The sequence below is a fragment of the Phoenix dactylifera genome, chromosome 1 (assembly GCF_051530095.1).
Source record: "Phoenix dactylifera cultivar Ajwa chromosome 1, Ajwa_hap1_PhDact_Kaust_v1.1, whole genome shotgun sequence".
Classification (NCBI taxonomy): Eukaryota; Viridiplantae; Streptophyta; class Magnoliopsida; order Arecales; family Arecaceae; genus Phoenix; species Phoenix dactylifera.
In genome coordinates this window covers 3,904,428-3,918,906 of record NC_143190.1, presented here as the reverse complement: position 1 = coordinate 3,918,906, position 14,479 = coordinate 3,904,428, and the positions used below count along the sequence as shown (strand labels likewise).

The window sequence follows — 14,479 nt, the reverse complement described above, 5'->3', positions numbered from 1 at the left end:
GATCTCCATTTTAAAAAAACTAATCCTCAAAATCCTTTCTAAAAAAAAGCAAAATTCAGAATAGTGCAAATCCCTATACAGAAAGACATTAAAATGTTCAAAAATCAAATCCCAATGATTTCATGACTTGTCCAACCCAAGATGTACCTAAGATAAGACTCTCTTACACAAATTTCACTTAAAATAAAGACTCCAAAAACAACTCTAAAAAATACCTGAAAATATCCAAAAACATAACAAAATATTTTTGTCCTTCATCACCGTGTGTGTGTGTGTGTGTGTGTAATGCATGTCTTCATTAACATATTGTGGATGTTGTTCATAATAGTACATTGAGCATAAGGAAAAAAAATGCATGCACTAAATACGGAAAATGAAGACATATTTGCAAACACATATAATACAAGCATATGCTTTTATCTCATGGAAAAGTCTAATTTGGATTGTTCATTAATTAACTATTAACATTTTATAAGTTCCTAACATTCTGAAGAAATATCTCCATAGCAACCAACTCAACACAATTAGAGTTAGCTTCAAAATTTAGGAAAGGTTGATGCAACATAAAGAACTCCAAAGCACAAGTACGAAGAAATCTGAAGTTCTTATTATATAAACCCATTCAATATGTATATGTACTTAAAATGTACAGGCTATTTCCTTTTCTGAAGGATAACCTAGGCCTGAGGTCAGTTAGAAAGCATTTTTCAGAACCAAAGAGCTCAAATCTTCAATAGTTTTAAACTAACGAAATATAGATTCTTCTTGTTGACATTACAAGCTATGCCATGTCTGTTACTTAACAAAATTTTTGCAGGCATATCATGTTTAATAATTTGCAGATATTGATTCTAAATAATAAAGTTGGACCTGTGGATCGAACGATAAACTTACCACATCATGAAATAAGCATTTATTCATCTACTTATTTCACTTATGGGTTGTTTTGGATTTTTGCTCGGATGAGATTCAATAAAAAGTAATCCCCTTGATCCGTTGACCCTTTTTTTCAACAGTCATGTTCATCATGTTTAACAATTTGAAAATATTATTTATAAATACCAAAGTTTGATCAATGGATCAAAGAGATAAAATTACCACATCATGAAATAAGCATTTATTCATCTACTTATTACATTTATGAGTTGTTTTGCTTTTTTTGGCTCTGATGAGATTAAAATAAAAGGTGATCCCTTTGATCCATTTGACAATTTTTTTCAATAGTCTCTTTTTTGAAAATAGTGTCCAATAGTCAATGAAAAAAATTGGCTCTTTCATGGACACTATCCTCATCATCTGAATAAGGAGGGCACATTTGCAGTTTTAAGGACAAGAAATGAACATGAGACAATCTTTACAAACAACTTACATCAAGGAAAACATTTAATGGCCAAAACAACTTCTCCTTTCCAATACCAAAACTGAAAAGAAAAACAGCTCTCGATTTCCAGAGTCTCAGTAAGTTGAGACTTTTCTTTTTTCGGAACACTCGGTTTTCACATTAATCACCAAAAAATGCATTTCATAATTTGCAAAGATTTTCTTTCTTCTCTATGATGACCAAGAGTGTAGACTTATTACCATTTTACATAACAAATATAATGAAGTGATGCTTGAACTCAAATTATTATGAAATATTTGGATCCTTTCATCATAAAAACTAGTCCAACCAGGGACTGCATCAACATTGTCCGAAAAGAAAGAGCATGTTTATGGCCGGAGAAATATTAAATGACTACCTGGTAAGCTAATTACCCACCATCAGGTATATTTTATCAAATGATAAATTTTCTTCTTCTTCCATCAATAATGATGGAAAAATAGGAATAGTTCGCTTTCTAAAATGTCTCAAAAATCTAGTTCTGTGCTCCTACAAAATTACAAACTTAAACTCAAGGTATGCCGTACCGGTACTGGTAGGCGTACCAGTCGACTACCGGACCGGTTTGAACCGGTACTGAATCGGCCAACAGAACACAGTGCGCGTGCGGAAAAAAGCCCATAGAAGCACGTGCGCCGCGTTAAATGCCACAGAGTGGCAAGCATTGAATGCCCCGCGCGCGCTCGCATGGGCGCGGTTCCCAGCGAGGGGAACCACACGTGGGGGCGCCGCCAAGCGCGCAGAACCGCGAGCGAGCGCGGATCCCAACTTGCATCCGCGCGAGTGCGCTGCCCACCGCGGGGAACCGCGCGTACCAGTGTGAATCGGACTCAGCTCGCGTCCACGCGTGCGCGCTGCCCAGCACGGGGAACCGCGCGCGAGTGTAGTGCCCCGCGCGCAGGCGTGCCGGTGCGAATCGGTCCGATAATGGGAAAAAAAATTGTACAGTTCGGTTTCGGCCCCTCCTGGGGCCGGAACCGTTTTCCACGCATGAGTTGGACCGGTCCAGAGAGGGGCCAGAACCGTTTTCCACGCGTGAACCGGACCGGTCCGGTACAGGCTGAACCGGCCGATACGTGCCGGTTCGGCATACCATGCTTAAACTACCCACAATACATTCAACCATTTAGCGAATAACAATACAACGGTAAGCTAATTACCCACCATTAGGTATATTTTCCCAAATGATAAATTTTCTTCTTCTTCCATCGACAATAATGGGGAAAAAAAGAACAGTTTGCTTTCTAAAATGTCTCATAAATCAGGTACTGTGTTCCTACAAAATTACAAACTTAAACTACGCACAAAACACTCAGCCATTTAGCGAATAACAATACAGCAGACGTGGGTGGTGTTCACTTGACTTCCCTCGATTCAACAATAACCAGAAGCGCACTTATTGCCTCATCCCAGCTATTAGGAACTAGCTATAGAGATTCTTTGAAGCGAATCACTTGCCATCTATGTTAGCATATCCTAGTGTAAATTACAAAATCTTTCACAAAAAAATATACAGAAAGCTATGCATAAAACCAATATAACCTGTACAATTTTCAGATACATACATATAATCATGTCTCCACTGCAATAGAAAACCAAAAATAACTGTGCAGAGAGAATTGATAGTTAAATTGCTTAATAAATTACCCTCTATTTTCGATCCTAAAAGTAAGATTTAGCCTAAGAGAAGTGTATAAAGGTCCCTTGAACTTCCTAATCTGTCTACGAGTTTCATTTACGGTCAAAGTTGTTAATGAATCTTTTTCAGTGTGACCTAAACAGTTCTTGAAAGATGGTGGAATGGTTTTGGTAATGCCCCAATAACAATTTTCGAAAATGATTTTGGAATATTAGGAATGTCCTAAAACAATTTCAAAAATTGTTCTCGATGAGTGCTCACTTAAATTAATACATCAAGCAAAAAGAGGGACCAAGTCATGATGCACCATTTACCATGGGTAAGGAAAAAGTCTATTAAAAACTATGATGGATCATCATCCATAATTAAGATGTATCCAGGTTTTCTGCCAATTAGTAAATGCAAAATTAATTCATTGACTGCTCAAGGAGATAGTAAAATTATAAGCTCAAATTGTATAAAAGCTTTTCATGACTATTCAGCAATAGTTAGACATTACACTTGTCTGCACTATTTAGACTATCAGAGAAGTGTTGCTGCAAAAACAGTATACTCTGAGACCACAATGCGAAAAATATACCTCAAATAAATTGAACAACGTTTGACTCTTTGTCAAAGCACTGCACCTCTTTAAGCTTCTCCTGATTATCAAGAATACCTGCGTACATTGAGACAGAAAATGAGTACACATAGTTCTATAGAATTTGATCACCATCCAAATTTTAACAGAGCACAATACATTTTCTCTAAGAACTAGAAGTATATAAGTATGCATGTACATAGTCATTAACGATTTTAATCATTTGATTAGCATTTTGCCTCTACAGAAGATCTCAAGCATAATGAACCTTTCATGGTTTCACCATACTAATTTAGCATGCTTTTGTTCTGTGTCATTTAAAGGTTCTTCCAAAACGTTCTCCTTGAGGCTTCTCCACAACTGATTCTAAGTTATATGTTGTGTACAGTGAACTTCACAAATAATTCATTACCTCCTTTTATCCACTATTGACTTTCCAAATGTTTCACAATCAGTCTCTTTGCCCTTTTCCGCTCTTTGGGTTTTCATTTCATGCTTGAGGCGAGCAATCCAACATAATAATATTACAGTTAAGAAATTCAATCATTGATACAAGAAAGAACACCAACAGTACATTTATGCTGCATGTACATCTCAAGGGTTGAAACATATAAGGGTACATGCTTACGTATGCCTCATCCACCACATATGTGGCATCAGAATCAAATTTGCACCTCAAACTAGAATCAAATTTGACAGCAAAATTTGATTGTACATCATCTGAAGCCTTGTTAAAGTGCTTCAGTTACCTGCTTCTAAATAGTCTGTGATACTAGGGAGTTCTCTCTGGACAGTTCATGCAGCCATACAAGGCATGTGAATAAAGTCATAGGAAGCTCAAGAAGCAGACTTGCACATGATCATTCACCCTTTGTCGTTTCATTCACAGCAATTCCCAATCTTATTCCCCAAGCTCAACATCTCATGGCTTGTATGGCAGCTACTGACCTGTAAAAAATTGACAAAGTTATTCTAACCTAACAGGTCTTTCTTGGTCATTTTTGCTACCTCTAGTACTCAGTCACTTTAGCAGATAGGTAACTCTTAAGGCCATAACCACACAATTTCAGATACTTCCCAGTATCTGTATGCAGTTTCTCTATTTAAAAATGCAAGTATCATGTATTTTCTTTCTTGATTTACATTCCTTGTGCATCATTAATCTGATACAAATGGCATACTCTCATCTACTGGGACATGGTTACATGCACTGCATCTCAAGCATCTCATGGACGATGACGAAAATGTGACTCCTAATACTCTGGCTTAGCAGTTAATAAGTGGGTAATATTGAAGCTCTAGAGTGGGACATAACCATGTACTTGGTGGTGGCATCTGTTTTTCCCAACATCTAGTCCATGTCTACCTAGTGTGGGATGTAATGAACTTTGATATGTGGTTTTGACATTATGAGTAGTTTCTTTCCAGGAAGATCGAACTTGAAAGCTATATGTTGAGCCTGTTCTTCTACTAAAGTTATGAAAGATATCAACTCCTTCAAATAGCATGCATGACTTTCTATCTCTACCAATTTTTGCCTTTCCCCATTAGACCGCCATTCTTGACAATGAACTATACATCGATACTGGAGCATCTATGAGCAAACACAACATGCTGCCATCTAATAGAAAACATACTCAGATCCTTAAGATCTGATTTTGGACTTCTCATGTCCACTCTTATGTCCCGAGTTCTATGCCAAAGCCATTTTATCTCAGTTTATCCAATAAATCTCGCTCCTGTTCTTGCTTGGTGCTTGCTTGATAGGCAACTTTGTTCTTCTTTAACTTATAGGCGAGGTGCACATTCTTTGGAGTTTGTACTTTCACATTTTTGGGAATGCATTAAACTATCACTTCAAGTGCATTCTTGTAGAATATAATACAGTGTTGTCACAGGCAGTCCCATCCCATGTAGGTGCTTGGGCAACACCAATGCCTAGGCGCCTAACACTTTCCTAACTACCAGGTGGGGCAGCTGCTCAAGTGCCTAGGTTGGCGGTTGGCTGCCTTTTGACCTTTTTTCTTACAAGGTGGGAATTTATTATGATATTATGCATCACTTTAAATTCCATCACGATTCTATAAAATTTATTTACTACCTATTAATTTTGCTATTTTTGATGACCATGACATTTTTCATGTATTTTACATGAACCAGTATATGTATATGTGATAATTTGATTATACAAGGCCATAATAAACCTTATTTTTGAGGATGTTTAACTCCAAGAATCCACTTGGCTGAGTAGGCACTCCACGTAGGCATTTCAAGGGGCCACCACCTAACAGCCTAGGACCGCCTAGGCATTTTGACAACCTTGGAGAATAATGCTGAGAAGAAGAGTTCTTCCTGCTATTACGTCTCTAATAATTCCATTGATCTCTTAAAGTCCTCTTAAATGAATTACTTTATAGTTTATACTGATGTCCTTCAGTTACCAAACACTTCTCCTTGGCAATTTTTCCATATCCACCAAGTCAAGCCTCACCATCATTGTCCGTCAATAGCCTATCTCCTAAACTCCCACTCACTTTTCATCTAAATCCGATCAACTTGTTCCCAACAATATTTCTTTCATACTACTTACAGTAAATGAAACCAGCACATTGGAATTCTCCATTCATCTCTTCCATGCTGGTAGACAGATGTTAATTTTTGTGTAAAAAAATATTGCAGGGGAAACTTGGAAGTTGGAAACAAGTTTGTTAATTCAACTCAATCACAAGGTTATGGATTCTTTCAGAGCTCACCTGCCGAATTTTTTTTTTTAAAAAAAATAAGAACATAAAAGGCCTAAGATTTTTTAATTTGCTACATCAAAATAACTAAATTGAAATTAGCAAAGAAAACTTTGAAGCTAGCTTCCTGAAGCTTAGATACTATTTCCAATCATGCTTCAATGAAACAGCAAGGCCACAGTAAAAGTACTGAAATGCAAAGACATCTCATAAAAAATAATGTTCAGCTAAATCCTGCCTGCATGCTGCTCGACAAAATATTTGTCTGACTTCCCTCCTCAGTTTCCCAAGTTTCTTCCTGTTAAAAAAAAGCACAATAATGAGGTAGATGCCTGTAGATAAGAAAAGATGGCATCTAAAAAGTTTTTTGTTTACCTGAACAAGTTTTTCTAAATGCTCCATCAAGGTTTTTTCCTCTAATTCTACATAAACAGCCAGATGGGGTTCAAAACAAGATGAAATAATCCCACGAAAGTTGAACTGCAAGAGGAGTGCATATAGACTTGTCATTAACCATTTCTCCATCTGAAATGCTCCAATTGTAAAGAATGAAATGCACTACCTGTCAAAATGTAAACCACTTACCCCAGCCCCAGGAACTGACAGATCTTTGTATTTGTCCTTCTCCTGTCCGTGAGAAAGCAAAAGAAATTAGAGGTTTGGTATCAAAGAGAATGCTAAAACATTTGAAGCCTTTTGGTGCATACTGGTTCAGTTCCACCACGGTGCAGAGCAAGCTTTTTTTCATATTTCTTCCGTATATCTGAAACAAGTAGGTTATGTTTCTCCCCTTCATCAGTTTCTTCTGCATCACCTTCAAATTCTCTATTTTGAGAACCTGTGGTTCCTCCACTGAATTTTTCAGCCAATTCTTCCTCGAATTCAAGAGTCCTCTGTAATGCCTGAAAAGACACAAAGACAATAGACAAAATCAGACTGCTAAATCCATAAAATAATAAAATTTAATTGAGGAAGGAAGAAGGAAAAAATACGTTATGATCCTATTTTTCTTCAATGAATTTTTTTCTGATTCTAGATTGTTATTGCGTTGGGTTATTCTACAACAGAACCCTAAGTGGCTATTTGACCAAATATGTAGTAGTCTGCACTAAGACATGAGAATATGAGATAACCTGTCACTTAGTTTATTAAATTGGAAACATCATCTTTTTGTTCATAATATACATTTCACTTTGTTTTTTTCTGGACCCAGTAATTGCACAAGCACCCCTTAGAAGAACAAATTACCAGTGGTTATTTGATTTCTTACAAACAAAGTATCCTTTTTTTAATGAATTGTGAAAACTTTCATTAAGAAAAAAAAGCGTTAAAATATAGAACAATGAAACCCAACCCTATACAAGGTCAAACAGCCCATGAAATGTTAAAGTATAGAGTTTATGGATTCCCACCGAACTAAGATTGAATTTTCATATTAAATGACCTCAAGTCATAACTAGAATTGATCATGGACCAGGCTTGGGCACAAAAAATGTCAAATTTTAAATAGGCCCGACTTGAAGCCCAACTAAATATGAATATAGTTTAGACCCGAGGGCCCGTCCATGATCAGCTCTAGTCATAACTAAAGCTTGCCCGATGAAGGTCCAGAAAAAGATTATGTTGAATCTTATGACCTAGTTCCACTATTGCCAATCCCAACCTATCAATAATTCTCCGCTACTCTCTCCAAGCAATCCACATAGTACCATGTTGGAGTAAATCACACCTTCAGTTATGTCCTTATGATAGTGAAATTGGCATCTAATAGCAAAGCAGATCATTTTGAAATGCATGGAACTTAGAAGTCAGAATCTTCTACCTAGAGTATCCCGTCTGCTTCGAAATGTTCCCAGAATCTCGGACCTACACCTACTTCCTAAGCGTTTCCTTCAAATATTTCTAGAATATCTATTTCTTAGGCACCCAATCCTGATTTTGGCAACTAAGGCACAGATATACCAAAATCCCCTAAAAAACCTTATGCAGATTGTCGATGTAAAAGACGACAAAAAGAAAGGGTGAGATACTGACTTTCTATTTATTTTGCACACAAATTAAGGGGCCCATGGTACAACTATAAGTGTGTTCTAGGATTCTAGGATTGCATATGGAACTGATCCTCAAAAGAAGAAGAAGAAGAATGGGGCATGGCACGAAAAGAGAAGCATATGCACTGAATGATTGAATGGTCAATAATTAGAAATGGTTCCCTTTTTGGAGATTTCACTCTTCTTTCCAAAAAAAAATTTCTACATGAAATACTTTTATTTCTTTTTAAAATTTATGGGTTAGTCATATATTTTGTAATTTCAAAGCCAGAATAATTTCCCCAGGATTTACAACTTGGTTTACTATGAGCACGGTATTATTTTCTATTCAGATAATTTAGAAATGAACTACTGGCAGAGAAATGTGCCAATCTCATTTAATCTTGTTATAAATTCCAGATTCCAGAATTGCGTTTTTGAGATTCTCTTTTTATATACAACAGAATTATTTAAAGCATCAATTACATGTTCTTGCTCTTTGGATAAGATGATAATCCAGATAACTAAGATAAGACTACCAATAGATTGCTAGGATTACCCTCAACTGTGTTACAGACTGGAACTTCGGTACTAAACAACCCTTCCTAAATATAAAGGCAAACTTTTGCTTTATTAAAGTGAATTTTTTAATATAAAAAAGAAATGTTGTTTCAGACTAACAGCAACTTCTGACAGTTAATCAATACAAAAATAATAAGAGTGTTTTTTGCTTTTTATGAGTGAACTTATTGGCGACTGCATCACTGAAAATTTTGCAATATACATCCAAGTGCTACGGACACTAACCATAACAGAGTTGCTAATTATTACATGAAGATGAGTTAAATTCCTACAATACTCAAAATGAGAAAGGGAATTACCAACAATAGTGTTCCAACATCAGGCTTTTCTTTGAGATTGTCAAGGATATCCACAATTTGTGTCCTAGCAAAGAAAATAAACAATATAATCCAATTAAAGATGGATATGGAATGACAAACTAGAATGTTATACATTATCAAATAATTAAGTGAAGACTAGTTTACAATATCCAGAACAATTTTCAATATGCAAAGCTATGATAGATAAGAAGGGCATGCTGCCTATTTACTTAATAGTTGTATCAGTGCACTTGAATATAGATGACAAGTTCTCCAGAAGAAGTTTACTCTTCATACGAATATCAATCAGCAATTCAAAGAAATTAGCTGCTCATAAAACCTTACCATAACAAATATTAAAAGTTAAGAACCAAGCAAAAGAAGTTAGCAAATTCATAATCCTAAAAAAGAGAAATTTATTTCATTAAGAAACTACTATAGCTTGTTGCCTTCACTAACTAAAGAGTAAGAGTGCCTATAAAAGACTCTGATATAGACAACTAAAAGTCATTGATGAAAGGGATCATTTGATGATCACTGATTGTATCATGCAAAGAGATTTTATAGAAGTTGACTAATAAGATTAGTTCTAACTTCTAAGTATTAACTGACTAAGTTTGACATCAAGCCTTTTGCTTCCATGTTAACAGAGAGTTTAACTAGTTGACCCAGGCATGCAGGCTTAGTTTTCTTAGAATTATAAATATTTTAAGTGTTAGAATCAAACTCTCAAGAGCCCTTTTGTTTCAAATGTTTGAACACGATAGAATGGGAAAAGAAAACCCGTTCTTACCAAAAACACAATGCAAAAGTTTTAATATCTAATTAGAGATGCAACATGTCATTAAATTAAACAAACCTTGTTAACTTGCAAAACTGTATGCAGAGAAGATAATCAACATGCCATGAAGGTGGAAAAATTTTCCAAATTTCCTCATTTGTTCGCAACCGGCGCTTAATCCATGCATATCGTCTTTCAGTCTTGTCCAACTTTGCTAGTTCTAATCCAAGAAATCAAAGGGGACAAAGAAACCAATTTCAGAATCGATGAAAACCATGTAGGTGAAAAAGAACATATTAATTTTAAAAATAGGTACGATATTCTGGACTAGACCTGCTCCCTCAAAAATCTGGCGATACGAAGTGAGTTCCTTGCTACAAAAGTTTTTTACTAGCTCCTCCCTGACAGATGGCTCCAAAGCATCAACCACCAGGCAAGCATCAGATAGCTGCTGCAGCAAATTAGTTTCTTCTGTCTCTTTTCCAGTCCCTAAGCTGCAAGAGCATTGTTAAAATTTATATGCAAACCACATAATTGTATAATATTAAAAATCACATGTAAAAATTGAACGATTTGATAGCTATAAAAATTCAAAAGAGAAGCTAGTGAATGACATGCAACAGAGCTCAGCTGCAAGTGCACTCCTATGCATCTACTTTGTGCATGCAAAATTTTTCAGCCCAATCTGAGTTGTCCATCTCTAATTCCTTGATAGGGTTTCAAACTTTCAATACTAGGTCTCTATGGCGGCCAAGTTTTGTAACCATGGAATGTTACTCAACCACCTGAGCCAGGTCATCAACTTTTTCAGAATAAGCTTCATATCAGTTTGTGTTTCTTAAATGTTAAAATTCAATCCTAACCCCTTGTAGAAGCAAATTCTTCAAATGCTTACCTTGAAAAATCTGAAAATACGTGCGACTTGAGTATTTTTTTGATGTTCTTGAACTTCTCTCGAAGCTCAGTAATCTTTGGTATATCCCGATAAGCTTCAAAGTGACTGCACAATTGGTTTACAGCCTGGAGAAAGGTAGAACCATTAATTAGAAATGATATTGACCATCTACTTGGAATGCATTTCTAACAAGCACATGTAGAAAATTTAGCAAATAATAAATAGAGAAATATAAAACAAACAAACAGGAAAAGAAATACATACTCAATCTAATATATCAGTAACTAGTACTAATATGTAAAAATTGACTGCAAGTCAACCTAGTCATGCACAATATTACTCTAGAAGCAACAGCATGAAAAAGCCAACAGTAAAACAGCAGGAAAAGCCAACAGTAAATAAAATAGAATGTCTCAATAAGAATGCCTCATGACATTGCAATTCAACCACACCAAGATGTTCGGGAACCACCATCTTTTTCAGTGGTCGGTGTCTATTATACTAATAATATGCAACAACTAAGAAGCCATGAATATGAAGAAAACTGGTTCTTGTTAGAGACAAACATTTCAAAAAAAAAAAAACTTTCTAATGAAATTGCTTTCTTTCCATGATAATATATCTTACGCTAGTTTGCAGTTTATGCTAATAGAGCGTACAATTTTTGATTTTGCATGCTTATGAGAATCAACATGATAATCAATTTCAGATGTGATATTCTGATGAGCGATTAGTTTGGCTGATCTTGAAATCTCATTTTCTTTCTAATACTTTTAATAAAATCTAACGATAAGATAGAAGATAAAAAATAAAGTAGAATAAAGAAACAAAAAGGAAATCAGTAGTATGAGTGTATCTTTTATTATCTTGAGTATAGATAGCTGTCTGTGCATGTCTAATAATGTCATTTTGTGCTTATCGTTAAAACAATGAAGCACAATTCAGCACCTTTAGGTTTAATTATATGAGCGTAATACATGTTACTAAACCATAATTATAAGAACCACAGTTGCTTAAAAAGGCTTAAAATGAACAAGTAAACCCCTCTCTTTCTCACGTGCAACATGGATCACAGATCCAAGAGGAGTGCTTTTGATAATGAACTAGGATATGTTAGTAGGCTGTAAGTCATTTGTTTCCTTCATAATCTAAGGAGCCCAATCTCTCTCTCTCTCTCTCTGATCATCATGCATAACATCCCCACTCATTTGTTCTCCAAATCACAAAGGTCAATAAACAAAAAGTTTCCATTTTACAAAATTAGTCCACAAAATATTCCCTTCTCATCACAATGTTCTTCACTAGCCCCCATAATTTCTTAATATAGCAAATTGTACAAGGTTAATTGCTATATTATTAATTGGTTATTTAAATAAAATAGTATCACAAACAAGGAACACCGAGCCAACCTAGATCATATGGTTCAGCCCGTATCGAACCAAACTGACGCCAACCCGGGATGGTTCAGCCGTGCAGACCAATTAGGGTTATAAAATCCCTTGCCTTCCTCCCCCCGATTCAAGCTAGAGCTTCGAAAGCCTTTGAGGGCTCTGACGCCTGCTCTCTTCGTCTTGTGAGGTCTCTCTCTGCTAGATGCTCAGAGCTTCCACTGTCTCTCTTTCTCGAATAGTCGCCCAAGGTAAGCCTCCCCTCTCTCTATCTCTCTCTTTCAGTCCCTATCGCCGGATTCAAACAGCTTGAAGCTGCTTCAAGCACTCGTGAAGCCCTTGCTTCCCCTCTCTCTCCCTCGCCTACCTCCTCCAGCAAGCCCCCTCGTGAAGCTATTGTCAAACACCTTGGCCTCTCTCTCTCTCTCTCTCTCTCTCTCTCTCTCTCTCTCTCTCTCTCTCTCTCTCTCTCTCTCAGGTGACTATGGAGGCCTCGGCCTCTCTCCCTCTCCCTCCCTCTCCTTCTGCCTCTTCCTCCCTCTCCTTCTCCCTCCCTTTCTCCCTCTTCCGCCCTATCCTTCTCCCTCTAACTATTTCAGTGTGTTCTGACACAATACATAAGGACCCGTGCCTTACCAAATCGGTCACCGGCCGGTAAGAGCCTCGAAATCGGTCCGACAAACCTGGATCACAAACAAGTTGGATTTCAAAACAAATATGCAGCTAACACCTGAGTTTTTTTTCTTTTTTTGTTCAAGCTTGATCAAATTACTAATTTTAACTCCATAGTTCTAACCAATTACTCATAGTGTCATCATAAATGAAACATATGCAAACTGTATTTGCTCATGCATAACATTATATTCAAGCAAGCAATTACTGTATTTGATCACAAATAATAAAATCTAATAGGTAACCCTTCTACTCAGATCCATTTTATAAATGGAAACATGTATCATGATATGTTAAAGAAACATATGATCCTTATTCACTTTTTTTTTATCTTTCAAGTTCTTCATATTGGCATTTTTTATACTATCTGCATGATTTACTATTTTGAACCAATTTAAAAGTTTTAGTAATAGCCATATAAAAATTAAACAAGCTTTTTTAGCTTTCATTCTTAGGGATCTATTTTTGCAGTAGCCTCACCCAATTAAGTCAGAGCTCTTAGAGTAGGATAAGCAATTATCAACCTCCGTGTGGTGTGTTAGCCTGTTTGAAACTAATTCTACAATGTCAGGTACCAGCTTACACAAAACATTATACTTTCTAGAAGAAAGATCACAAACACATATTGTTAAAAAGCCAAAGTCTTAATTTGAACTTAGAAGCACTAACATGTTCCTACACGCTCAGAACCTCCCTTGCTGCCTTTCATGTAAGATAAATGCTGTTAACTCGACACTCCTTTCCCTCTGTGCAAGATGCATTCAGACTTTGCATATAATAATAGTCTTCACACAACAATTCGCTGGTTCCCCCCTCACATTATAGGACCACCACCTTCCATCCTATTGATCATTTTCTTCCGATATCATAACTGTACACACAATTATTACTCTCCTAGAGTGAGATTCTGCACAACCCCAACTTACAAATTGCACTTGCGCAGGCGACACATGCAGGAAGTAATGCAGATCAACTGTTGAACACAGAATTCCAGAATGTTGAGTAGGAATCAGATTACGGCCAGTAAGAAACTGGAGGTGTCATTAGCATAAATGAAGATGTACTGCCAATAAGTTGCCGCGACAAAGGTAGATTGAGTGAGTAACCAACTCTAGCAAGAACTTTCTATAAACAGATCACTGTTTATTGCAAATTTGTTTTCAAAACATCAGCACTCTAGAGATTGCATTGTTCAGGAAAGATACCATTACTGCAAGATGAAATCAGAACTGAAACATCAAGGATGCAAAGATTTCTGTTTCCAAATGATGCTCTGCAGATTTTTGGATGTTGATTTAAATCTTTTATAGAGGAGTCACTATCAAATCATTTTTCCAATAACAACACCCCCCCCCCCCCCTGCGGAAAAAAAAAAAGGCAAGAAAAACCTGGAACCAAGACGGCAATGTGAAATTAAACAATCAACAGAGTTGATCTGCATATATTGAGATGTATTGCGTTAAAATTGATGGTTGCGTCCCAATTACAACA

The 14,479-nt window shown here is 36.3% G+C and overlaps 1 protein-coding gene across 1 annotated transcript in view; it reads right to left on the bottom strand.

Moving 5' to 3' along the window:
• Positions 1-14,479, bottom strand: part of HIT1 (Membrane trafficking VPS53 family protein) — a 31,873-nt gene that overhangs the window by 7,775 nt on the left and 9,619 nt on the right. The window contains exons 6-14 of the mRNA XM_008795317.4: positions 10,929-11,053; positions 10,367-10,527; positions 10,112-10,253; positions 9,253-9,316; positions 7,049-7,243; positions 6,927-6,968; positions 6,717-6,821; positions 6,580-6,639; positions 3,601-3,678 (exon numbers count right to left, since the gene is read on the bottom strand). Coding sequence (XP_008793539.3) covers positions 3,601-3,678; positions 6,580-6,639; positions 6,717-6,821; positions 6,927-6,968; positions 7,049-7,243; positions 9,253-9,316; positions 10,112-10,253; positions 10,367-10,527; positions 10,929-11,053 — 972 coding nt within the window. The remainder of the gene's footprint in view (positions 1-3,600; positions 3,679-6,579; positions 6,640-6,716; positions 6,822-6,926; positions 6,969-7,048; positions 7,244-9,252; positions 9,317-10,111; positions 10,254-10,366; positions 10,528-10,928; positions 11,054-14,479) is intronic.